We start from the raw sequence: 27,384 nt of genomic DNA, 5'->3' as shown, positions 1-27,384 counted from the left end.
CAGGATTCTCAAGATGCAAAGATTGCTTACCATCATGGATTTCAGTTTAAAAGCTTCTCTCCATACCCCAGTTTGGGCTTACTATCTCAACATGAACCCTTCCTCATCAACACTGTCCTCTTAACAGAAAAGCATATCTTTTTCTGATCAGAATAATGCCAAGGACCCAACACTCACATCCAGACACCCAGGGGTATCAAGGACTCAGAATGCCCAGAAGGCACTCTGGGTTTCCAACACTCAAGAAATGACACTGGTTGAAAAAAAAATTCTTTTTATTGGAACTCATCTGAACATCAGATATACCTGGTGTTGGTTAGCAAGAACCGTTTGTACATTTGATATTGATGGTGCCAAAACCAAAACAGTGACTGGACATGATAGGGACTGGTAAGGAAAGGGGAGAGGTGATGTTAAGAACAAAAAGAAAGGATTCTGAGGAGAAAGGGGAGATGGAAGGAACAACAGGAAGATGGAAAAAGGAATATAGCCAGTCAGAGATTAAGTGAAGATGCAAAACTGGGTACAACAAAATCCTTTTACAAAATATAAATTTATTAAGAAAATCTGGGTGAGAAAAAGGGCCAGAAATAGGAGAAAGAGGAGGAGAGACAGAGAGAGAGAGAGAGAGAGAGAGAAGGAAGGAGGGAGTGAGAGAGAGAGAGTAAAGGGGAGAGGGGGAGGCAGAAGAGACGAAAAGAGATTAGACCAGAGAGAGAAAATGGGCACAGGTGAGAAAGATGAGAGAAAGAACAAGAGAATTCAGCACAACAAAGATGCAGAAGCTTACACTGCCCAAATGGCATTAAAACCTTGCTGAGTAATCTCATCATAAAACAAAACATGCTGGAATACAGTGCTCCGCCTCCCACCAATTTGATTTTCAAGAGGTAAATAAATAAGCTCCCTGGGAGGGTGACATGAGGTCATTTGAAACCCCACCCCCACTCCACCCCCCCAAAATGGTTACAAAAGAAAAAGAAAAACCCTAAAGACACCCCCACAGTCTCATTTCCAATGTTCATTGTTTTAAAAAAGGAATAAATCCATTTGACAGCAGGAGAAAGGGGAGTGGAAGAGATGGAGAGAAGCTGGTCGATTTCCAAACAGCCTCTCTCCTCCACACAGAGACTGCCAGGAGAAAGGAGGGGAAGGAGACATCTGACAGCCTCCACTATTGACTGGGCTTTGGGGTGCGCTAGGGGCAAAGGGGGCCATTAAAACACTGAAGTCTAGTCTAGTTTCCTGTTCCGAGTTTTAAAAAGAGTAAGAGCCACATGCACAGCAGGCCCCTGGGGTCTGGAGGGCCTGCAATGATCCCTTGAGTGGCCGTGATGGAGGCCGGCTCCAGGCCCCACAAACTGGAGCTGCCAGGCCCTTCAGGACAGGGTGCTGGAGCCACGTTCTTGGGGGACCAGGGGGTGGGGAAGCACAGCAGGGGAAAGAACACTGAGATGCCTCGTTTTCAATAGAAAAGAAAAGATCAGTCTACACACACCGTCGTTTGTTTTGGTTCAGTACAAACAGAATATAAAGTTGGCTGCTTTGGACGGTCAGCAAATATCCAATTGACAAGAGGAGGAGAGAGACAGCCCGGCGGATGAAGCCTGTACCCTGGTGGTTGGCCATGATGCCCGCCTTTGTGGCCCTCTCCCAGGAGGCAGAGAGCACAGCTATTAGGTAGTGTAAGCCTTTTTCTTTTTATTTAGAATAACCTCTTTTTTTTCTTTTTTTTTTTTTAAACAATATTCCCCACTCCCAAGTTGGGCCAGTAAAGATTACATGGAAACTGGCACACCTATCGGCTGGAATACAGATGCACCGAATGAGGAAATTTAAAAACTTTCCGAGCGAAAAGTAGAACAAAAAGAAAAAAAATCTCCTAGCATTTTCCCCAAAGGTTTCACTCTCCTGCCACACACACTCTCCAAACGACAGCTACCAAATCCAACTCTGCAAGAGAAGACAGAGCAGTGTCAATCGGGGAAGCCGCAGGGGCACAAGGAGGCATTTGGTCTCGACAGGCAGAAGCCAGGACACTGTCGCTAGCCCTGGTCCCGGAGCCTGCACTCACCTATGTCAGTTTCTTGGCTTTGTTGTAGAGTGAATCCACTACTTTACTCATATTCTGAATCGTCTCCAGAGCGGCTTCGTAAGTTTTATCTACTGGAGGTTCATCAAAAATAATCAGGACTCCCTCCCCCTGGTCCAGGATCCCTGCAGGAAAGACAACAACAAGGGCATCTAAGGTAAGAAACATGATCCATTATGGGGAATTTCCACATTAACGAGTGAGTTACCTCTACTTTCTCCAGAAATGGGGGGAAATATATACACACTCAACCCCCCCCCACACACATATATGTATATATCCCATTCACGCTGGCCTTCCTGATGAATTTACTAATCAAGCATACACATATTCGGTATGTTATGAAATCAGTAAAAAATGAGTAGCAAGTCAAACTCTAAAGTCTATTCAATACAATACTGAAACTAACCATGGCCTTGTCAAAAAATCTGTGGGACAGCACACTCTGAGCTTATACCACAAACCCTCCTCTTTGCAAGTCTTTGCCAATCTAGCATCTACCATTTAATGTAAATCATTTCTGAATGTTCAGGTTGTAGAACATCTTAAGAAGAGACATATGCTACTGTTGCACACTTATCAGCCACTTCCATTCCTCTCAAATCTTTTCTCCACAAAAGACTGGACCCTGGCACAGCCCACTCTTTAAGGACTATGACTTGTGACTGCACTGGTACAAAGCCCAGAGTCTGCACTTGAACCCAGATCTTCCTGGCTTCAAAGCCAGCCCTCTACTAGGCCAGGCTGCCTCACCATGTGAGGCTGGGGTACATTAATGGAGGGGCTGGAGCTAAGGGTCTGGCTTTTTTTTCAAATTCCTATTAAACTCAAGCAGCTAAATTTGTATCCCTCCACCTCAGAAATCTCCCCAACTGCCATCATTTATAAATACTTCTTTCATATATACCCTGCCTTAAGACCAATACTACCTTGAACCTTTCTTGTCAATATTCAAGAGATTCTGGTCAAGAAGACAAGGCCTCCTTCCCCCCCTGGAGCCAAACAGAATGGAGGCTGCCTTACAAATTATCACGTCGGGGGGGAAATCCAACATTTGATATGTTGCTACTCAAGGGAGGCTAAGGCATATATACCTTTAAAAAAGCAGAAGGAAAGCTTGCTAAGTAATAATAGCCCCTACCTCACAAGGTCGTTGTGAGGACCAAATGAGGTAACATTATGTGAAGTGCTTTTGAAACCTTCAAGCACTTTATAACTGTTAACTGCTACTATTATTATGAAAAGTGCTCTGGCCTCATTTCTAAGCAGCAAGAGTCCTCAACTGAGGACCACAGGATGGGCTACAGGGTCCCAGGGCAGGGTGGAGCCCAGACACAGAGGGAGGGAAAACCTGGAGACTGACAGATCACAACTTCTTCCCTCAATTCCTTCCCATTAACTGTTCACTCACCATGAAATTTCTTGTCAAGAATCATCTGTGACAATTTCCTTTCCACGTCGGCCTAAAACCAAAGAACAAGATTAAGGAGACACATCTGCAGACACTAACCAGATAGCCCAGATTTGTATATCAGAACTAACAGAAAGGGCCAAAGCCAATTCCAGGCCTCAGCATCAGCACAGAGGAGCCACCTCCTTCTAGGGAAGGACCAAGCAGGCACAAAGGGCACGTTCCCCTCCCACTCCACAGCCCCTCTGCCAAGGGGGCTTCAGAAGGACTCCACGTAACTAACTTACCTTAGAGAGTTTGATGAGACTGGATATATGTTCAATCTAAAAGGAAAGGGAAAGGCATCAATACTTAAGAACCTTATGCCTTCGACCAAAAGAAGGAGGCAGGAAAGGGGGATGGAGGAAGACACTGGACAGGACTGATTCAGTATCTTTCAACTCAGCTCGACTTTTTCATCTCCAAGAGCACTACAGCACTGTACTGTCCTAGGATTGTTCCAGGCCCACTCAGGCCTCCCTTACCTTCTGGGCTTAGTGATTCAACAGTCAGTCACCCCAAGAGACTAACTGGGAGAGAGGCCCCCAGAGGAGTAAAGCTACCCTCACTTCAGAGCAAGGAGAGGAAGGCCTTGGGGCACGGCTTGTTCTTACTTAGCCTCCAATTAAATTGCTCAAGTGCATATGTATGTCTCCCTCTAAAACGTAAACAGGAAACATTTCTCCTGTACACTGTACAGTGCATGCTGAACAAATGGTAGCAATAAAGAATACAGCTCTTAAGAAACAAGGATGTCACCCCACCAAATACTGGCATGTCCAGCCAGCCAGGGCATCGTGTCTAACTGAATCCTCAGAAGCCTCTCTATCTCTCTGCAACAAGTCTGGTCACACATCACCCTTTCCCATCCTCTTTTTCTTCAAGTTTATAGTCAGTGACTTCTTCTAACCATAAGAGTCCCTTCAGATGGTATGTCAACCAGTACAAGTCCAAAAGATACCATCAGTGGCTCGGAGAGTCTAAGAGCCCCAACCGTCCAGGCCTGCCCTCCATGCCATCTGACCCTGTGTGCCTTCCGCCCACCCTGGCCCCTCAGCTGTCTGTTGTCCTTGGGAGACCTTTACCTGGACTCTGGAAAAGGGTTCAATGACCCGGATCAGATTCTGTTCCAATAAGTTATCATACAGCTTGGCCAGGTGAGTGTTGATAATGGGGTCATCTCGGAGTTCTACCCGGTAATCTGTCAGTGCCTACAGGAGAGATGCAGCAACAAAGAATAGCAACGATCATCCCGCCTGTTCCCCCTTAGTTTAGACATCTCATCCCATAGTGTGGGAAGTGGCCTCCAGGAAGCCCAGAGACCATGACAATGGGGACACCCCTTCAGCAAGGCTGGGTGCAGTCCTCCCAAAAAATTCTCTTGGACTGATGTATGTATTTAATATGGACACGATCACTCCAATAGAATGTAAACCCCCTGAGAAGCAAGGATTGTTTCATTTTTTTGTCTCTGCATTCCCAGGACATAGCACAGTGCTTGGCAAATAGTAAGCACCTAGTTAAGTGCTTAAATAAAAGTGAAGTGAGCTCATGGGTCTCAGCCAACTTTTCAAGGCCAGTAACTGCAGTCTCTTATGACATGGGAAGCCCTTTTACATAATACCACCTTATGTGGACAGGGCTAAAGGTCTGAGCCTGACTGCATTGGCACAAGGAACTCTAAAGAGAAGAAACACCCTCCACCAATGCAAGTCAGCCAGAACTTTCCCAGAGGGTGAGAAATTAGGTGATTGTCCAGGGTCATATGGACAGTATTGGGGGGGTCAGGTCCTTGAACACAGGTCCCAGGTCTTTCTGGCTCAGGGGTTGCCTCTCTACCCCATGCTATCTAATGTGTATACAGGATGCACTAGAGTTCATTCTGAGGCTCAAAGCTTCTTTCTGCCCATCTCACACGTCAACATTTTTTTCTTTTATCCACCTACAGAATGGGCCAAGCACTTCTTGGAGCTAAGAGACCTAACAAGGGGCCACATGAGGTGAAGATAATTACTGAGGCCAAAGGAAAGGCAGCAGGAAGGCTTAGCTCACACCTGAGACATCCTTTATTTCAACAGATTTTTTCATAGCAAAGCTTAACTTCTTCTAAGAAAAATATTTTTAGCATTTATTCTTTAAAAAAAATACAAATTACTCCCATTTAAAACATTAATTGCTCTGGGCAAGAGAAATGTTAAATTCTGGCTTAAGAAAACGTATTGGCGCCATTGATAGTACTACCTGGGTTTCTTTCAGGATAGCAAACCTAGAAGCAGATGCCAATTTAGCCATCATTCTCAAATGACAGTTTAAGTCCATTTTGTTGCTTTTCAGTCATGTCTGACTCTCTGCAACCTTGTGTAGTTTTCTTGGCCAGATGCTAGAGTGGTTTTGCCATTTCCTTCTCCGGCTCACTTTACAGATGAGGCAAACAAGTAAAATCACTTGCCCAGGGTCACACAGCTAGTAAATATCTTGAGATGGATTTGAACTCAGGTCCTCTTGACTCCAGGGCCAGCACTCCATCCACTACACCGCCTAGCTGTTCAAGTCCATGCTGACCCCCAACCCAGTCTGGTACTACCCATTAGCTCACCTTTTCAAAGTCTGCCAGCGATCGATTCTTGCTAGCCTGAGCCACACATTTTAATGCTTCTGTCTGCAAACAAGGAGGAAAGAGCCCAGGTGATCTTTCTGCACATTCACACGCTCATCGAAACACAAATCTCTTGGGTTTCCCTCTTCTATTTCTTTTGGCAGTGTGATTTCCACACAACTTTTGACTACAAAGACAGAACACTCAATCTGGCTTTCTTCACCTGGGCATAGTATGAGAAATTTGACACTGACCTCAGCATAACTAAGAACACCAACGACACGCCCGCCAGTTCCCTATGATCAGTGGTCTTGGGTGACTTACTAACACGTTGGCTAGCGCTAAAAATAGGAACTATTCTTTTGGCACAGCAAGCAGTCTCTGCTCCATCCAACCAAAAACCATCCCCAGGGATGCAGAGGTTAGGTCCTTATTCTGCAGGAGCCTTCTAGATTTACACCACACATTCTCTTGGGGACACAGGGAATTCTGGGTTTGGTCCCAGGCCAGGAACATTACCAGTACTACCCTACCTGCTAGAGAAGGTACTGGAAGGCTGACTTAGAGGGAGCTGTCACAACTAAGAAATCAGCTGTAAACAAGGTCCAGGGCTAACAAGTGAATATTTATGTTACCTGGGTTAACAGCATGATATTCTTGCTATAGGAAATCTTAAAGGTTCTTAGGTGTTAAAGGCACTTACCTACCCACCCATAAAGCAAGTCAGAAAGTATTTGTTCTCAGAGGAAAGTTAATATACAAGAAAGGGGAAGTTACTTTTCATGACAAAGTTGAAAATGACACAAGATATTTTTTTGCCCTGAAGCTAAACCATCTGGTATAAAGGATCACAAAGAAGGAGCCTCCCCTTGACTATCAATCTTTGCCCATCTCTTGTGACTGTGGGTGTGTGTATGAGGAGAAAAGGAAGAGAAAAGGAGAGCTAGAGAAACAGAAGAGGACATGCCCAGTCCATTATACTGAATCTGTGTGGTTTACTGCCAACAAACGTTAAGTGTGGTGAGGCTTTCACCACTATAATAAAGAGTGTGGTTGTGGCTAACATTGGAAGCGCCACTCAAAGTGTTTTCTTGATCAAAACTCAATTAAGGTTCTATGTGGAGAAGAGGAAAAGTTCTTTATTATGGCCTCTGTGCTTCCCTAGAGAGCTAAGTACTCCCTACAACAGATCACCTTCTGCTGTCTCATTTGTCTTTGGAACCCAAAAGGGCAGAGAGGCTTGTTCCAATCAAAGGAGATGGAAGTGGGGGCATGATGAGGCACAAAAGCAGGCCTGAGAGTACAATTTTAACAGAAACCAAGATACTACCTTTCCAAGAAAATGATTCACACCCACTCTAGCATTAAGCTACTCCAAGCAAGAGCAATCAAGTGTCACCTCTCTTTTTTAACCACACCCAGCAAAAAGGTACAGACTAAGTTGCAGAGACAGCTCCCCAAGAGGCAGCAGCACCAGCACTATTTCTAGGTGGGATGCACGCACAGTAACCCTAATGCACCAGGTCATGGGGTCAGAGCAGCATCAGTGAAAGGTCTACAGCCCGCTGGATCACTCTACCGTCAGCCACAATTTCACAGGCTGAACGCATAGAGATACTATGACTAGGCCATCAAGGCTAAAGGCTAGAGTCAGGTAATGGTGACTGGCCTGGCCTGGAGCAAATGCTCATCATAATGTGCCCATTTCATACATGTGTTCTGTTTCAAGACCCCAGCACTTACTTAAACTTACAATCACAAGAGACCTGGACCACACTCTTAAGAACACCAGACTCTGGACAAGAATTGAAGAGAAAGTCATAATGTCTTGATATTGGAGGGAGAGGGGGAAGGAAAAAGTTGCTGAGGGAATGACAGAACATGGCACCCATTTTTTAGACTTCCCAACTGAGTTTGGGTTAGTTGAGCTCCGAGCCTCAGAGGGGACTCCCCAAGAACACAAAAGCTCTTTCCTACCTGCCTCCCCGCATACCGCAGTGCAAGCTTCCCACTCACTAAGGCTTGGACATCTTCTGGCCTGGAGGAAAAAAAAGAGACACCCTTTTAATGGGTCACCTGCCCTGCTGAACATTCAAAGCATCAATCCTATCTGAACAGCAGTTCCCCCTGAGCCCTAGATGCAAGAAGAGGCTCCAAAACAGAGCCAGCCCTGGACTCTCAATCTATTATTACAAATGCAAATAAGCCCTTAGATTTTTATGACTACTTCTCACTGCACTGTTACAAAGAAAGCAGTTTTGGAAAAAACAAAAGGAAGATACAGGTCAAATGCGATTCCATCAAAATTACCATAAAATGAAGTTATGTAGTCCCAAATGATAATGGCTATTTCAACGTTAAAAAAATAAATAAATTTCAGTAGAGCAAAGCATTTGGGTGGTCTCTTGGAGCTTTTTAGTAACATGACTTAATCAGCTATCACACATTATTCTCTACTACATATTTTCCCTAACTCCATTCCAAATGGTGTGAGCCCACAACTTGTGGAAAATAGCCCAAGTGAGCTGGAATGGTCCTTGGAAGTCATCTACACCAGTGATTTTCAAAGTGTGGTCTGGAAACCTTGAGAGGTTCCCAAGACCCTTTCACAGAGGCCATGAGGTCAAAACTATTTTCATAAAAAAAAGGCACTTAATTCCTAATATGGTAAATATATCTATAGCTATCTCACATAAAGAAAACTCTCGGGGAGGGGTCCTCAAGAATTTTTACCAGTGTAAAGGAATGCTGAGATCCCAAAGTTTGATCTAGACTCTCATTTTACTTAGGAGGAACCTAAGGCTCAAAGTGGGGGAAAATGAGTACTTGAACTCAAGCCCTCAGACTCAGTCTTCAGTGCAGTCCCTTACCCAATGCTCAGCTGCCACTTGGGGCAAGCTATCTACCATATGAGAAAAATTTTGCAGTACGGGTTTAGGTAACAGTTTTGGACACCTGCCCACTAGGCAGGCATGCCCTAAGCAACAATAGAGGCTGCCGAGGCATGTTAACCCTGCTCCTCTTGCCCTGCCCATCCTGCCATCCCCTTCCCATGTCCCCTCAGCACAGGCACCTACGTGTTAAGCATGATTTTGCAAAGCAGCATGTACTTCAGTGCTGTGATGGCCTTGGGGCTATCGATGGAGTCATAACCCTCAAATGCCTCATAGAAATAAGAGTACGCTGTTTTCCAGTCCTTCTCTTCTGCTGCATGGATGATACCTAGGCACAAAGGGGGATTCAGATCACAAAGAGCTCACTCAGCTTCTACCTGGGTTCCTACAATAAAAACTACATCGGTCAGACAAACTGATACTGCCTCACTCTCACTGCCAAGGACCTAGAAAAGAGAGGTCTAAAAAGAAGTCCTATAGACAAAAGTTGGTAAATTTTAAACATTTAGTCAAATTTAGTTAAAAATGTAGAATATGACTTCCAAAACTGGTGAACATGACTTTTTTCCAATTCATCAATAAATATGAGGCAAACTGGAGAGAAATTACAGGACTATCATAACTCTTGTTATGATATAACGCCTGTAGTGTCTCTGACTATGTTTTGTTTTACTCTGTACACAAGGTTGGACAACCATATGACCAACACAACAACAAGGCTAACCCAACAAGGAGACTTCACTAGTACGTGACACTCACAGGCTATCTGCTCAAGCAGGGCCAGTCACGCCTCCAGCTGGTCACTACAGGCCAACGGCAGGGCTGTGCTCATGCCACCACCCACCCAGGATCTCCCCCAATCTGGCTGCTGCTCCAGGTGAATGGCTACCATTTTGAGTCCTTTGATGTAGTACAAGAAGGTATCAGGCCTTAGGTCTACAGTGGGCAACAGGCATCTTTCAAAAGGCCTCAAAATGATGATTCGTCTGAGTTAAATGATCCTGGGATAGAAATGCAACTGAACAAGGAATTAAAAATGAGAGAAATTAGGAATTTGTTTTAATCTTGGATGAGTCAGGAGCTGAACCAAAGCTAAGATTCTGGGGTCTACCTTCTAGTTTCTTCCTCTAAATGTTGAAGTTCCTTGGCTAATCACTTATGAGCACTTGTACTACATTGGTCAGATGAGAGGAGGCGTCAGGTGCCTAGGAAGCAGGTAGTTAGGAGAGGTGAAACGATATGTTCTGCACACAGTAAGTGCTTAATGAATGTTTCTTTTTACTTGAACTGAATTATGAAGTGCCAGTACTCCTCAAGTAACAGTCAAATCAATTAGTTCCTCATTCTCCACCTTCCACAAAGACAAATACCCCTGAAGAGTAAGAGAACAAGGCAGGATGGCCTGAAATTCCTTTCCCCCACCATGGACAGAGTGAGAACATATCAAAAAGAGTTGCATCACTGAAAATCCCCAAGGTAGGTAAGAGGCTAGTACCTGACTGCATGTCCAAGGTAGCCTGCAACTTAGGAGGACAGTAGATGGCATTTGCTGTGGTTCGAGCAGACGTCAAGGCAGCTCGCGCTTTGGGAAGGTTGCTCAGGGCGTGGTAGGTTTTACTCTCCAAAAGCTGCACTTCCACCAGAAGAGCCTTGTCATCCATCTTTTTTAACTCTCTCAGCAACTGAGAACCTAGGGTAAAAGATGCATAAGCCCTTTATTAGACTCCTTTCAAACAATCACATGTTAAATACTGATGAAGTGCTGCCCTCTTCCTCCCAAAGAAACTTCTTTTTAGGCACAGGCCTCTAAGGGGTAGGGGATCCAAATGGCAAAGGTTCCACACACCGACCCTTCACTCATTGTTTTGGTCACTACTCTAGGCCTTCTCTGACTTCTCCCCCAGGACCCAGGAAGTTCATTAGGAAAACCTCATCTTCCTTCAAGACCCCATTGGCCCTGGAATTCCATCTCAGTAATGCCATCTGGTTCTCAGCTAGGAGGGTGGGGCCGTGGCCTCCAGATCTCTACTTAAAGAGGGGGCTGAGCTCAGAATATCTCTCACCTGGCTGCACTTCTCTACCAGGGCCTGGCACATAGTAGGCATTTAATAAATGTTTAGTGATTGAGTACTTAGTATATGCAAGGCAGCGCCCTCGGGGCTGCAGGGAAAACAAAATGGATTAAGATGGAAGTCTTGCCTGGACCCCAAAGCAGAGCTATAACACATAGCACATAACCAAGAGGCATATAAGGAGATTTTAGCTGAGATGAGGGATGTGGTTCATAATGCACCTGTGCTCTTTGGAGCACTCTGCATTTTCTAAAGACAACATGAACTCACGAACAGACCCGTCCTAGGATTTAAAGATAGTGGGAATGCCCACATGTAAAGATCAGGGCAGCACCCCCTGACCTCACCTGTTACCCCACCATCCTCAGACCACATGAGAAAAGAATGGACCCCAAAGGCTGAGGAGAGAGAGAGCTTCTCCAAGCATTTGGTGTCCCTCTAAAAGGAACCTTCCTCTCCATCTAAAAGAAGAGAACCAAATCCCAACAGGCAAATCTGGGGCCTGAAACCTTTTGGCATGAACAGCTATGGAAGCAACAAAGCACTATTCAAAATTAGTTAAAAGGAATGAGGCATGTGATGTACACAAAAACACCAACTAGATAGCACAGTGGAAAGTGTACTGGACTTGAAAATAGGAATGCCCAACTTACAAATCTGGCTTCAAACACGTACTAGCTGTGTGATCCTGGGCAAGTCACTTAAATTTCTCAGCCTCAGTTTCCTCATGTGTAGAATAGGAATAACGGCACCTGCCTCCTAAGGTCATCATGAGGCTCAAATGAAAAAAGCTAAGTAAAGGCTCTGCGAACCTGAAATTGCTACATAAATGGTAGTGCTGTGAGCCAGCAACAGCAGAGTGAGGGATGGCAGGGACTCCATGGTCGCTGGAAGCCACCCTGAGGTGCAGTTTGCTTGGCTCTCCAGATGGTGAACAGTACATCACTTTACATGACACTGCACGGCCCAAGTGTCTGCTCTCATTCTCGATCAGCTAACCAGGCCGCCAGGGATAGAACTAGGCCACATTGGCATGGAGATGAGACATCACAACCAGCCCCACAAGCTCTCTAGCTACCCAGGTCCCCGGTTCACTTTCCCTGATCATCATTCATACTAATTGTAAAGTCACAAATACAATTCCTTCCAAAACAAATACTCCCATCTGACTTTGCAAAATGCCACTGAATTACAGAAAGCATTCTTTTCTATCTCGATTATAGGATCACTGCTCTAGAGCTGAGAAGGACCTAAAAGGCCGCTTCATCCAACCTAATGCCCAGAGAAGTTATTAAGTGACTTGCTCAAGGTCATACAAACTGTAAATGGCAGAGGTGTTATTCAGGCCTGGGCCCAACCATCTTTCTACTACCATCACTACTGTCTCTCTCGTGAAAAGTCACACACCTCCAAACAACCCAGAACCATAAGCATGTAATGCTAAGGATCAGAGTGCATGAAGGCTCCGTGGATTCAGCAGTAACTGACTGTACAAGGAAGGAAGGAGCTCCTTATGAGGGAATGAGCAAAGATTCACTTAACCTTGTCCTCATCAACCTGTTGGTTTCTTGTCCCCAGCAAGGTCGGATTTTTAAAAACACAAATGTGGAAAGAGACATTGTTATGACAATCCCTAGCACAGCAGTAACAACTTTGGACTCAGAGATGATGATAATGTGCGAATTAAAGATCCACCTTCAGAAACATTCAGTTGCCTTTACTTCTCCAAATTTGGGTGAATTCGGATGCTAATCATTGAGATCCCAAAGAAGGTTAAGGTGAGGGGGACAGGGTGTCTCTTCAGACTTTCTGGAAGGGTTACTACATGTTACACTTTGAACTATCATCAAGTCCTCTTGTTTTCTACAAGATCACTTACCCAACTGTAATGCTTCTTGGTACCTCTTGGTATCAAAGTACAAAGACACCAGCCTCGCCTGGAAAAGAAAAATGTGACTGACGTGAAGGAGGGAAAAGCTGGAGGAAGGAGCCAGAGCCTGAGAGTCACCAAACTGTTAATGATGTGTATGTAATTCCTGCTGGTGCCACTGATTCCAACCTGAGAAATGATATAATCAACAGCAGTGACTCAGACTGAGCGGGGGGGGGGGGGGGGGGGGGGGCAGGAACCACCCTAAAATATTGGGCTCCTAAGTTTCTTTTTGAATTGATTTACGAGAAAGAAAAATAACTTGAATTTTGAGAAGGGCCTTGATGGCTCAGTGTCCCACCCAAGCTGGGGACATACCTGTGGCCTGTTACCTCTGAGCCACACCTGGAGCTGCCCAGGTCAGCTTTCAGAGAACTCTGAAAGGAATATCTGGGGGACTGAGATTTCCCAGATGGCTACTGGTAATGTTAGTGACTTTTGACATTCTATCAGACTTAGGGTCAGAATGGAAATTGAACCAATTTTTAACTGAAACTTGGAGTTAAGCTTTTTGATTACCCAAGAAGCCTGGCATCCACTCAGCAAGTCTCTCTTGGGTCAGCTAGCATATGTGAGGTGAGGGAAAAGGCCCAACCAGAGAGATGGGATCTTAGGTAGCACATTATGTCCCTGTGGTCCTCCCCACTCTAGCCCTTAGCTATTTCTGCTAGATCTGCAATTAAATTCTGACACAGGCTTTGAGAAGCTAGACTCTTTCAGGTTGGGATCTTGGGCTGTGGGGATCACGTTCCAATCCAAACACCCTGAACCACTTGAAACTGAGCGCCAGAGGGATAATAAGTAAGCTGAGGCTGCCGGGGCCCTAGGCTGCTCACCCAGAATTGGAACTGGAACTGGAAGGGATGCACCACGCCTTCCTCTGCCATTTAAACTGAAGGTTTTCAGGGCTGGGATGTTATTGCAAGACCCAACATTGGGAGAAGTTCTAGGATTTATCCCACCAAGGAAGTGGGTCAGTTGCAGTGAGTTTGGGAAGTGCCTTACCCCACGAGAACTACCTCCCCCTACTCCTCCCCACCATGAAGTCAGGCAGCTGGGTCTGATGTCGCCTCTTTTAATAGCATCATGTTTTGATGAACCTGTTTCTGGATGACTATAAAGGGCTCCATGTAAGGGGGTGATGTTTTATAGATGAGCCACAAAATAAAAGCATTGTGACGTGAATTTAGAGGCCTCCCCCACTTCTTCCCAGCTCTTTTCACATTTCAGATCCAAGGAAGTCAGAAGACAAGAAGATGATAGCTAAGTGACTGATGAGGGCACTACAGTACTACCAAATCTAGGCCCAACAGAGGAGCGGGTTCAATACTTAAACTGAATTTCTTGAACTTGAACTTGAAGTAGGAAAGGCCAAATCCTTATCATGCTAATTCCAAGAGCAGTACCTAATCAAGTTAATCACTCAGGCATTCCTCTCAACAGACGAGGCTGTTACAATCTATAACTTTCCCAAATAAAGGAGATCTGGGTTGTAAAAAGAAGGTAAATTTCTTTTGGATATTTGGCAAAGATACAAGATCTAGTCTGAGCACATTGGAGGCCTATGTCACATCCATGGGGCACATACCTCCAGAGCCTGACGTAAGAAAGTCCTCTTCTCAGATTTGGCCCACTCAATGCACTCTAAGCATAGCTCCACCTATAGTGGGAAAAGAAAATACATGCAACAATCCTAAGTCCTTCCAGTCCCATCGTAGAGTACAACCAACCTGTAACCCTGGTTTGAGGGGTAGGACTAAACACCAATACTATACACTGTTATATGCCTTCTAGTCTCGGTCCCAGATTTTTTGCCATATATAGTTATATTTAGTTATAGACTATTCCAAGCTGTGTAACAAGCTATGTTACAGTGAGGGCCTACTATGTTGTTTTTGCTTTCTAAATATTAAAAGTCCTTCTGGTTAAATAGTAGTCTTCTGGGAAATGGACAGCTCCAGCAGCACATTAATTCACTTGGTCTCCCCCTACTGCTGAAGTCCTTTTAGCAAGATGGGTAGGAAAAGGTCTTGAAGTGGTTCTGAGGAACCTACCCAGAATTGGCGAGTCATTAGAAACTTGCAATGAATACCTAAGGTAACAGTGTTCTCCTCCAAATGTCCACACACAGTGAGTAAAGAGCAGAGAGCCACAGTTCCAACATAAATGCTTTTGTTTCTAACAGCTGCTTCTAAGACTCTAAAAGCCCAGCTGGGCAATTTCCCTTTCAGATTCTGGCAGAACAACTAGCCAATTCATCGGCATTCTTGTGAACATATCAAACTTAGCTGTTTATTAAATAGATTGAACAAAATTTCTAATAAGCTTACAACCAAAAAAGGGTTCCAAGTTTTATTTAATTCATCTGCATTTCCTGTTGCATCAATTACCCAGGCAAACGAATAAGTAACCAAAGAAGGAACATTGAGGCAATGTTGGAAGGTAAGTAATTTTTAACCAATATCTAAGAAACAGACATGTGATCTAAGTTTTGGCATTTCAAGAACTACTGCAGCTGGACCTATACGAATCTAGACACAGGAAAGACAATACTCAGTATGCAAAATGAGTTTTAGGACCAGAGGAAGAAAAGAGAGGTCCTTGGATCTCACCACAAACAGAGAGACTCTTAAACTGCAGACAGAAACAGTGCCAAAAACAGAGGGTCAATGGTTATGCTGCTGGCCCTACTGTTAGCGTTAACTTTTTCAAACTTACTCCAGCACAAAGAACAAAAACATTTATCACTTTGGTTCTGTTGTGTATCATGACTCCTAACTGAGAACCAACACATAGTTCCAGACATATAGAGAGGAAAGAACTCAGCAGAGAAGCTAGCCTTACCTAACACAATAGTTTCTCACTGTATGGGTGGATTAAGAAGAACCACTAGAAGGAGGGAAACTCTAAAGAATACATCCTTGTTTTATCAGCCTGCTCACTGGCCATCAGATCACAGACAAAAGACTAAACTTAGCAAATAATTGTGACAGTTTAAACGTATTAATACCATAGTACTCCCCCAGCAAGATGAGATCAGTCAAACAGCTAGAGGTCTTTATCAGTGGTCCCTGTTGGTCACTGCCTTAAACTGATAAATGCTTGAAGAATTTTTCAGAAGCCACACAACCCTGAATTTTTAAAACGATCACCCCAAAAAACTACCAAAATGGAAGGTGTTTTGATTCAGCAAACCTAAGTTACACTCCCACTCCTGTCCTCAAACAAGGAGACTCCCTCAAACTCCCTAATCTCCCAATTCTTCAGCTTCCTCATTTCCCATGACCTGTTCCTCCCCCTACCTCAGCTACACAAAAAGATGGCCAGTGAGACCTCAATCACCCATAAGTATTCCATTTCCACATTCATGAACTCTGAAATTCTTTTATCTCATCATCATTTGTTGTCAATCCACCTTTCCTTTTGCCTTAAACTCCTAACTTTTCTTCACTCTCACTGTGACGTCCAATCCCTTCACTTCTTAGTTCTTTCCCAAGCCATCACCCCTACACTCTCCTCTCCCAATGTAACCCAGTTCAACTCTACACTGTCCTCTCTCAAGCCCTGGCCCCTTGATCTTACTGAAGATCTTGCCCTGCCAAACCCCAGACTTGGATTACTCCCATCACCACCCAGGCTTTGCTCATACTCACATGCTATCCCATGAAGCCAGAGAAAATTAGGAAACTGTGCTGAGTGGATCCAGTACAAATTTATGCTACATAGTCTCAACAGGGCCCTCACTGCAGCAAGGCAATCTTCTTATACATCCCTAATCAAATCTCTCTCTCTTCCAAACCTTTTCATCCCCCTCCCAACCTTCCATAGCTCCCACACACTCAACTCTCACTCTCAGCTGAAAAACTTGCCTCATAGTTCACTGAAAAAACTGAGACCCTTAGCTTCTCCCCGCCTCCTCCTCAGCTCACATCCCTCAGATGCCACTACCCTCTCTTTCACCCCCATCTCACACGCACATGTGGTTCCACTGTATCTAGTCTTCTCAAGATTAGCCCTCTAATCTCCAATCTGTTCCTGTCTACTGGCTGCTTCCCTACTGCTTACAAACGTGCCCATGTCTCCCCCAGGCCAGCCAAAAGAAAATAAATTCTCATTTGATCCATCTATCCCCACTATCATCCCACGTGTCTCCTTCCTTGTGTAGCTAAACTCCTTGAGAAGATCATCTACAATAGGTGCCTCGACCTCCTTTCCTCTCACTCTCTTAACCCTGCAATCTGGCTTCCAACTTCATACTTCAACAGTAACTGGTCTTTCCAAAGTCACTAACGATCTCTTTAATTTTTCAATCTAATGGCGTTTTCTCAATTTTCATCCTTCTTAATCTTCTCTGGAGCCTCTGACAAAGCTGATCACTTCCTTCTCTTGAACACTCTCTGCTCTCTCCTGGCTCTCCTCCTACCTCTCTGGCTGTTCTCTCTCAGTCTCCTTTTGCTGAATCTTCATCCAGGCTGTACCCACAAACAGCGGATGCTCCCAACCCTCTGTCCTTGACTTTCTTCTCTTCTCCATCTATACTATTTCACATGATGATCACATAAGCTCCTATGGATTCAATTATCATCTCCATGCAGATGACTCTCAGGTATCACCTACCCTCTCTCTGACGTCCAGTATCACATCTCTAACTTCCTATCAGACATCCTGAACTTCGGTCCCATAGTCATCTAAAACTTACCATGTGCAAAACAACTGATATTCTTTCCCCTAAACCAGGGGTAGGGAACCTGAGGCCTTCAGGCCACATGTGGCCTTCTAGGTCCTTGGGTGTGGCCTTTTGACTAAGCCCAAGTTTTACAGAACAAATCCTTTTATTAAGGAAATTTGTTCTATGAAGTTTGGATTCAGTCAAAGGGCTGAACTTGAGGACCTAGAGGGCCACAGGTGGCCTCAAGGCCACAGGTTCCCCACCCCTGCCCTAAACCTTCTCTTCTTCCTAATTTTCCTATTACTCAAGGGAACAGACCTCCTCCCAGTCATTAAGGTTTACAACCTAGGTGTTTGTTATCCTCAGCTCTTCCTTCTCTTTCACCCCACTATTATATCCAAACGGTTGCTAAGTCCTATCAAGTCTACTTTCCCAATCTCTCCTGTATGTGCAGGTGCCCCCCACCCCCGACACTGTTACTACCTGGTACAGGCCCTCACCACCTCACACCAAGCTGCTGCTTGGTCTGCCTGCCATAATTCTCTCCCCACTCCAGGGGTCACTTAGCTGTCAAATGAATCCTGCTAAAGCACAAGTCTGACTCTGTTACTTTTCCATTTAATAAACCTCAATGGCTCCCTACTACCTTCAAGATCAAAAACAAACTCCTCCTTTACAAGCTGGCCCCTTCCTCCCTTTTGTTTTCTCACACCTTACATCCCTCCAGCATACTCTCTGCTCAAGCTGGACTCCCTGAGGTTTCTCACATATAATACTCCTATATTGCTCACCTCCTCCAAGCATTTGCACATCCCCATGCCTGGAATGCTTTCCCTCCTCATCTCTACCTCCTTCAAGTTTCAGCTGAAGTCTTGCAGCCCAGTCCTTAGTCTCTGGGCCTTCCCCCTGAGACAATTTATCCTGTATATATCTTGCTCGCACGTAGCTTAGATTTTTTTCTCTATTAGATTGTGAGCTCCTTGAGGGCTGGGACTGGTTTTTGCCTTTCTTTGCATCCCCAGCACTTCACACAGTGCCTGGCACATAGCAGGTGCTTAATAAATGCCTGCTGGCTGACTAAATAAATGAATGAATGAATTACACAGGAAAAGACCAAGTTATAACTCAGGTAAGAAACCTCCCCTCAAAAGTGGTATCAGAGGAAGTCTTACAGCTCACTCAACAAGTGCTGTGCCTTCCAATGAATCAGCTCAATGCTAAGAGGAGGTCAGAGATTCTAACAAAAGACTTAGCAAGGGCAAAAAACGTCCCATCAGCTTGTTTAATTCTGCTGTGCAGGGTCCAAATTAACATTGAGTTTATCAGTCCGTCAGTCTACAGTAAGTTCTGATATTCCAAATAAACGATAACACTCAACGAAAAGAGAATGGAAGAGGGTCACAAGAAGTCAACGAGAAGATAATCACTTCTAACATTGCTACTTTTATCTGAAATTAATCAAACATATTTTAATATCAATGTCCAAAAACCAAACATCTAAGAGACTCTGTAAACGAACTGACTTATTACAAAATATGGCCCTGCCAAAAACACTATAATTGAATTTGGCAATTAATTATTCTAGAATTAATTTTTTTCTGAGTACCTGACACATTAACTAGACTTCAGAGATGTCACAATAAGAATTCAGATATTTTTAAAAAGTCGGGAGTTCAAGATTAGGCCTTGCTGGCTCAAAGCTTTCTACAAATCTTCCACCACTGACACCACAGAACTATGGCCCTATTAATTGATGTGACTTTTCCGTTCCCTCCTACACCACAGAGGTGAGAGCTAATTTCAATTCATCGTAACAACTCAGGACGCTAGACAGCTCCACCTCCACAACAGACCCCCAATAGCACCAGCTCTACAAGAAGAAACCAGGGGCCAGAATGAGCCCACAGCTGCCTGCAGCATGATTTCTGCTTTGTAACTTTGTAATTTTTCACTTCTCTTTTTTTTTGAAGTGGGAAGGCAGGGCAATTGGGGGTTAAGTGACTTGCCCAAGGTCACACAGCTAGTACGTGTGTCAAGTGTCTAAAGCCAGATTTGAACTCAGGTCCTCCTGACCCCAGGGCCAGTGCTCTACTCACTGTACCACCTAGCTGTCCCCCTTCTCTTCAAAATGAAAAAAATGGCAGTCACCTTTGGAAAGGTCTGAACACAGGATCCCTGGCCCCCATAAGTCTCATTTGATGGACAAGAATGCCCTAGTCAGTCCTATATAGACGCACACAGAAAGATGCCTGATCCCCAATAAAAGGCAGTGCCAAGGTGTAAAATGTTCCAAAAAGATACGGAGAGTTAATTAGCGTTCCCAAGGAGCTCTGTGACAGATGATGAAAGGTACCACAGAAACAGAAAACACTGGAAAGGCACAGCAAAATACAATACGTTAAAGACAAGAATCGGGTTTTGACCCTGATGTAATGAGGATTCTAGGGACCACTGGCAAGCTCTACTTACAAAGCCAAGCATGGAACAGACCCAAAGTATCAAATACCCTAGTAACAAAGGGAAACTGATGTGATCAAGCCCGAGTCTGCCGTTCCAGTTGTCCCTTCTATAACAGCACCACAGTTGAAGCAAATAGTTTCCATCAAACTGGCTTTCTCTTTGTTTATTCCCTGCCATCAGTGTGACTCACCTCCTGCCCTGTGGCTGCTTCCATGTCAAGGAAGAGGTCCAGCAGGGATCGGACCAGACGGGCTGCCTTCGCCTTGCTGATGGAGTTCAAGAAGGGTCGTACATACTTCAGGAGCCCCCCAAGCTCTGTGCATGAGGCAAATCAGAAAAGAGAAAGCTGTCAGTGACTCAGGATGTAATGCAAATACCAAACAGTCTTGATGACATGATTTCTCCATGCCTTTTCTTCCTGATCTCACCTCAGGGAGGTTCAAGGACCACAACCTTGAAATGAAGTGTTCTAGTGGCAGAGTAAGGAAGGAGCTAAGCAGATGGCTTGTCATTTCTAAGAATCCTACTTTTATTAGGTAGTTTTTTTCAGTTCCAACCCACTTTATTGTAACAAAGACCATTTTTTCAGGGATGCGTTGGACTGGATGGTCAGCCCCTATGATCCTTTCTACAACTGAAATTCCCTGATTCCCTTCTTCTTTTGAGATTACTACTCTCCCTGGTTGTCTTCCTGCTTGTCAACCTTTAAAGAGCTATAAATTCTTTTGAAACTTCATAATTAAACTGTTGAACAGAAGCCTTCTTAAAATAATGATCAGCATTATCAAAGTTACAAGGGAATGTTTTTCTTAAAGATGTAAAACTTCAAAACTTAAAAAAAATAGGTCAAAGCAAGAGTTTTGCTTTTAATAAGCATGAAATTTTGAAGATAGTCCAACCAAAAAGCCCAAAAATAATGGTCTTTCATTTCAGTGAGATTGCCAGGAGTCTACAGAAATCAAGACTAAAAACTAACACTTCTTGATTACTGATCCGGGGGATCCAGAGATAAAATAATGGGTCCTCAATTTAATGTTTCTCTCCTCAGATCAAGAAAAACCTTACCCTTCCAAAGTTCAGGGACATGTTCTATTCTTAACACTAGGTCCTTAGGGTCCTCATTAGCCAAGACTTAATTTAAATACTGTATTAGTATCACAATTATATATCATATTGTAGTTTATTAGACACTACAGAGATTTTGCAAAGAAGGGACAAGACTGTCTCCAAGTGCCCAATCTGCTCCACTCTCAGTAAGATCTGCCTCTCACTCTCACTAGCGCTTTCATGCTTTTGATCACAGAGCTTCTCCCACTTGAAATTCAGATGATCTCTGCACCACTTCTCTACAGCCTATCAGCCCTCAAGACCTGCCTCAGTCCCTTCCTCCCCAGAGATCTTCCTTGATGACCACTCCAAACACCTTCTTTCATGAACTTCTATTTTGGTTATTTACTGTCTGCACCACACAACTGAGTGCTTTATTACAGAGTAGCCCACTCCTAGAAAGACCTCAAAAGTAATACATCTAGCCTTTCACCCAACTGAGAAATCCATTTCCTGTCTGTTTTCAAAGACTAGGAATTCACTAGAGTGGCTTCTCATTCCAATGCTAGACAGTTTTATTGTTAGAAGCTTCTTTATAATAAACGAAAAATTTGCCTCATTATAACTTCTATACAATTTGTGCAATTTTACCTTAAGAATAAATTGACATGTCCTTCCATGCGACAGACCTTCAAGTATTTGAAGGCAGTTATGCAGTTTTCCCCTCATATTTCCTCTATGCCTGGTTACAGTTCCTTCAACCCCTCCTTCATAGGACAATTCTCCAGACCCCTCTCACTATACTGGCCACCACTCTCTGAATTCTCCTGTTTCTTTATGACCCACTTTCAAGCATAATACTCAGAAGGGGATACAATACTCCAGATGTCTGACCAGCACAGCGTACAATGCAAGTAAAACCTCCCCTGAACTAAATTTTTTTTCACACACCTAAAACATCTATTCATATACCCCAAAAATGCACTACCATTTTTTAGCAGCCAGGTCACACTGCTGGCTCATATTAAGCCATATGGTCAACTGAACCTCCCCCCAGGTCTTTTTCACACAAACTACTAGTCTTTTCGATATTGACTGAATTATTTTAAACCTAAACGTAGGGCTTAAAATTAAATAGGGATAAATGTAATCTTGTTTGACTCCACCAACATTCTAGTTTAAGAAGATTTTGATTGCCTTCATCTGCCATATAGCTCTCTCTCCCAACTTCCTATTAGAAGTAATATAGTATTGAAAGAAGAATCAAGAATGAGTTGGGTCTGAATCATGCCTCTGACCCAAGCCACGTGACCAGGGGCAAGTCACTTAACATTCCTCAGCCTGGTTCTTCATCTGTAAAATCGCACAGCATCCACAGCATCAGTGTGTTGTCAGGGACAAATAAGATAACAAAGGTTAGCAATTATGGCTTAGTACCTCTCAACCCTTTTGAGCCATATTCCTTTTTGTATTCCCCAGCAACAGAAATCACACCTAACTTTTCAAAACTACACGTCCCTAAAGTCAAGGGTACATGTCTGACCACGTTCCCTTCCTTCAAAATGTTGACCTCCACAATGGCATGGTCACTTTCTCCCAAGGTTCCTGTCACTTCCAGATCACCAAACTTTGTCAGAATTAAATCCAAAGTAGCTGCTTTCCTCATTGTTTCTTCTACCTTCTGGGATAATGCTGCTAGTACGCAAAGTTGATACATAAAATACTACCTTGTTCACCAATGGATTCACAGATGCGTCTAGTCTCCCAAAATAGACTCAAATATTTGTAGGCATGGAATGTCACATTATATGTACTTCATATAGTAGTGGGCACATAGGATTTCCTAAGTACCTGATGAATTACTGAAAAGATATGGTTCTTATTTCAAAAAGTTTAGAATAAAAAGAAACTAGATGGGATCTATCTAGCTGTCCACACATCAATGAAATGAGACTCATAACTTTGTTAGAGGCCTAAGAGTATATGGCCAATATTCACCAAACTATGAGCCCGGAAACAGCAAACTTTCTAGCAACGCTCATTCTTTTGGCCCTTCTCAACTCCACAGGTCTTCAGCATCAGCCATAGTGAATGGGATGGAGGAGAGAACAGAAGGCTCAGTTACAATCTTTTCCACTGAAAAGTATTTGACAATCGTAGAATTCATACCATTAATTCTTCATAATCAAGGCTAACAGATGGGAGAAACTCAACACAGATAAACCAAAAGCCTTTTTGACTTGCCTCCATATTGATTTTTTTTCACAAAATTATTATTTTAATTATGGTTTAATTCCACAAGTATTAACATCAATTGCATTCTTTAAGCAGAATAGAAGCTGGTCTAGGATGACAGATTTCTAACAGCCAATTCCTATAACTGAAAACTGACTATATAAGCACAGCTAAAACACATGCAGAATAAGACAAAAATTTCACACAAGTGTACCCTATAGATTCTTCTGTCTTATAGCCACCAATGGAATTCCATTTGTATGAAGTGAGTTCGGTTCTGCTGCAATACACTAAAAGTATCAAAATCAAGGGAATGCGCCAACTTACAGTATCAACTTCAAAGCACCAAAATATGATCTGGGCAAATTACTAAGGAAGAAGTTACTTATTTTTCACGTGTTTTTTTTTAAAAAGGACACCAAACTTTGTTAGCAGCACTTACCTGATTTAGCTATCCTAACTGTCTAACTCCACACCAAGAACTGAGCAAGACTTTTCAAACTTCAGTGTGGGAAAAGTCCATTCCCAAGCAGCATCAGCACCACTCTCTCAGCTCCAGGGCATACCAGGACCAGTGCCTGCCCCAGAATTCTGCCTTGTACAGGATCTGACAGGCAATGAGCTGACTCCAGCTGCAGTGTCAGAGCAGCAACATGCACAGAGCAGAGTCCCAACATAGAATTTCAGGAAAGCTTTGTCCAACTAGATTCTTACTCATTATGGACCAGCCAGGATGGTGAGTCACTCAGAAACACAAAGTCCCAGCTATTTTACAGTCAAGGTTAAAGGTCCTAACGCCCATCATACACGAGATCACTGAGTACTCCTTCTGATCCACATATGAAGTCCCAGAATAGTAAAGACATTGGAAAAAAAAGTCATGAATCACACCAAAGGCAAAATAATGACTTGACAGTTATGACTGTAAGAACTTTCCCCAGAACAAAACTCCGACCTGAGTTCACTGTCCACACAATTCCTGCTACAGAGTTTCCAAACTTATCTGGGCAAACAGAACGTACCATATGACCACAGAACTGAGGTGTGCATACCTTCCTATGCACTTTCATATCATACATAAAATGAAACTGTAAACAATGGTTCCTTCCTGAGCCAAGAGAAGGCATCAGAGTTTGTCTTACTTACCTGCAGCCTGTCCAGTCTTGGCCAGAAGTGATCCCAGTTCCAGGATGCTCTGCTCTTTGACTTGCACCGCCTCCTCATCATTTTCCTGAATGTCACGCTTCACTAGGAAAGAAATGAAAGACCCTCTTGAAATTCTGAATGAAGACTGAGACCCAACACTCTCAGCAAATTCAACTCTAACTCACTTCACTTTTAACTACCTAACAAAATAAGAAAAGTACAAGCCAATTTAAAGTAAAATTTAGTGAGATGTACTATCCTAGGATTAAGTGAAAATTTTAAAATTACAATACTAAAACAATGTAAATTCTAAGCAAGGCTGAAAGATAATTCAGGTTCAGTCTATATAGCAAAAACAGGTTGTACACAAAGTTTAACTCTGGAAATCTGTTTAAAAAAACAAACTTGTTTCAAAAGGACGTCCCTTTTCTTCCCCCCCCCCCCCCAATAATTAGGATGCCAGCTTGTAAGCTATCCTTACCCATGGCCACAGATTTATATTGGCCAAGGTGGGATAATAAAAAAACTATTTCCTACAACATAAAACTATGAGATATGCCCAGCATAATCAACATCTCAGCAGACACAAACTATAATCAAACCACACAAGATACTTAATACTCTAAGATCAATAGCCTTAACGTAGAAAATGCTAGCCAGGTAACAGGGAAGCTAGAAGCTATGTTAAAACACAAGCAGTTCTACAAAGTCATTCGTTAAAAACCAAAAGAAAACCAAAACAAGTCAGCGTGTAGAACACCGATCCAAGATTCAGTGTCCAATCTATACAACGTTTACTGAAGAGAGCTTTTCTGTAAAAGATTCAGACTGTGCTAAAAACAACTTGGTGCTTTCTTCACCAGAGCAAAACAAAAAAGCCCAGTTATTTATAAGAAGCACTATTCCCAGATGATCAACCCAAGAATAACTATTACTATTGGTTACTATTGATTTTAGAAGCTACCATGACTTGACAAAACCAAGAGTAGAAGCACCATGATGGAGCCGGGAAAAAGTGCAGCTGAGTGTCACCACTGGGTCTCAAGTTTACCTTCTTCCCGGGACCGGAACCACAGGGCCCGGTCTGACTACAGTGTTGTCATCGCAATCCCTCCTAAACTAGGTCTCCTTTTAAAATACAGTATGAAAGCCAGGGAAACACAAGGCTGTAAGTACACTCTGGCTCAGCCTCTCCACAGAAGAAAAAATACCCCTGAAACTGCTGACCCTATTCCGGCCACACTCTTACCCGCTCCAAGCCGGGCGGAAAACTTCTCCCAAATCAGCGGAGAACACTCTGGAGTGGGAAGAACCTGGGTTCGAATCCCACCTCTGATGCCGGCTACTAAGTAACCTTGGGCAAGCCTCTGGGCCTGGCGGAGCCTCAGTTTCCTCCTTGGTCAAGAATGGGGTGGGGGGCCAGTGTTCCAGCTCTGGGCTTCTCCTGGGAGGGGGCCTCGCGCCCACCACTCACTCACTCGCTCCTCCCTCCCTCACCCGGACATGGGGGGGTCGGCCGGCGCCCGAGGGTCAAGACCCTGCTCTGCCCCCCACCCTAGGCCAGGGACACCTTTGTCCTCGGGCCACGGAAGGTGACCAAGCGGAGCCTCCGCAATCGCCGGGCTACTTGTTGCACCATTGAGCTACATCCTCGGATCTCGGGCACGGGGCAGCTCTCGCGGCGTCCCCAGATCGCGGGGCACCCGGGACCCGGCCGGGCTGGAGGACTCAGGGGGTCCCCGGGGCAGCCAAAGTCGCAGCGGCCGAGCGCGGGGGGGTGGGGGGGAGGCCCTCGGGAGCGCGCGTGCGTCCGTCCGCCCGTCCTAGGGTCCGTCCCGGGGTCCATCCCGCCAGCGGCCTCGGCGGGGCCCCGGAGTGAGTCAGCAGCGGCGGCGGCCGAGTCTCCGTCCGCCCGTCCCCCCGTCCGACCCTCCCTCTCTCTGGGCAACGGCGGCGGCGGCGCGGCCTGTGCCCCGGCCCGGCCGAGCCCGGCCCCCTCACACACCGTGAGTCAGCAGCGGCGCCCGGAGCCCCCGGCCCGGCCCCAGCCCCGGCCCGCGCGCCGAGGCGGCGACGGCGGCGGAGCCGGACGAGGGGCGGGCGCTTACCGATGGAGTGCAGGATGTCGATGGAAGCCTCCCGGTCGGTACTGAGCAGGGACTGGGCTCTCTGGAACTCCACCGCCGCCGCCGCCATCTTACCACCTCTCACACCGTCCCCGGCCGCCGCCGCCGCCGCCGCCGCCGGAAACACCAGCGCGGCCGGCCCGCCCCCTGCCTCCCCGAGCATCATGGAAGTTGTAGTCCTTCCGCCGGGCGAGCGTCGGGTCCGGCCGGGGAGGGTGTGAAAGGGTAAGGAGGAGGGAGGGGGGAGGGGAAGGGGGCGGGGCGAGGGATGGCGCGAGGATAGGAGGGAGAGGGAGGGGACGCGAGAGTGGTTAGAGGGGGAGGGGGCGCCAGAGCGGGGGAGGGCAGGACAAGCAGGGCCTGGGGGCGGGGCGAGGGACGGCGCGAGGGAGGACGCGAGTTTAGGGAGAGGGGAAGAAGGCGCGAGGGCGAGGGAAGGAGGGAGGGAGGAAGCGCCTGGGAGGGGGAACGGGAACGAGAGAGAGGGAAGAAGGAGGCGGGGCGAGGGAAGGACGGACGGAGGGGGCCGCGAGAGCGAGGAAGGGAGGGCGGGGCGAGGGAGAGGGAGGAAATGTTAGGGAGGGGGAGCGCGAGCGAGGGAGGAAGGGGGCGGGGCAAGGGACGGCGCGAGGGAGGGAGGGAGAGCGCGCGAACGAGAGAGAGGGAG

At 45.2% G+C, this 27,384-nt stretch overlaps 1 protein-coding gene across 1 annotated transcript; it reads right to left on the bottom strand.

Annotated features, from left to right (window-relative positions):
- Window positions 1–257: 257 nt before the first annotated feature.
- Window positions 258–27,365, bottom strand: PSMD11 (proteasome 26S subunit, non-ATPase 11). The gene is made up of 14 exons (XM_036767414.1): window positions 26,700–27,365; window positions 24,592–24,693; window positions 20,354–20,478; window positions 14,623–14,694; window positions 12,984–13,041; window positions 10,528–10,722; window positions 9,216–9,360; window positions 8,116–8,176; window positions 6,139–6,201; window positions 4,628–4,753; window positions 3,791–3,826; window positions 3,504–3,555; window positions 2,075–2,217; window positions 258–1,953 (listed from the first exon to the last, which is right to left on the bottom strand). The coding sequence occupies exons 1-13, from the start codon at window positions 26,881–26,883 to the stop codon at window positions 2,075–2,077; spliced, it is 1,362 nt and encodes a 453-aa protein (XP_036623309.1). The 5' UTR covers window positions 26,884–27,365; the 3' UTR covers window positions 258–1,953.
- Between the last annotated feature and the right edge of the window lie 19 nt (window positions 27,366–27,384).

Source organism: Trichosurus vulpecula, chromosome 7 (genome assembly GCF_011100635.1).
Source record: "Trichosurus vulpecula isolate mTriVul1 chromosome 7, mTriVul1.pri, whole genome shotgun sequence".
Lineage (NCBI taxonomy): Eukaryota > Metazoa > Chordata > Mammalia > Diprotodontia > Phalangeridae > Trichosurus > Trichosurus vulpecula.
This window is presented reverse-complemented; position numbering and strand designations above follow the sequence as displayed.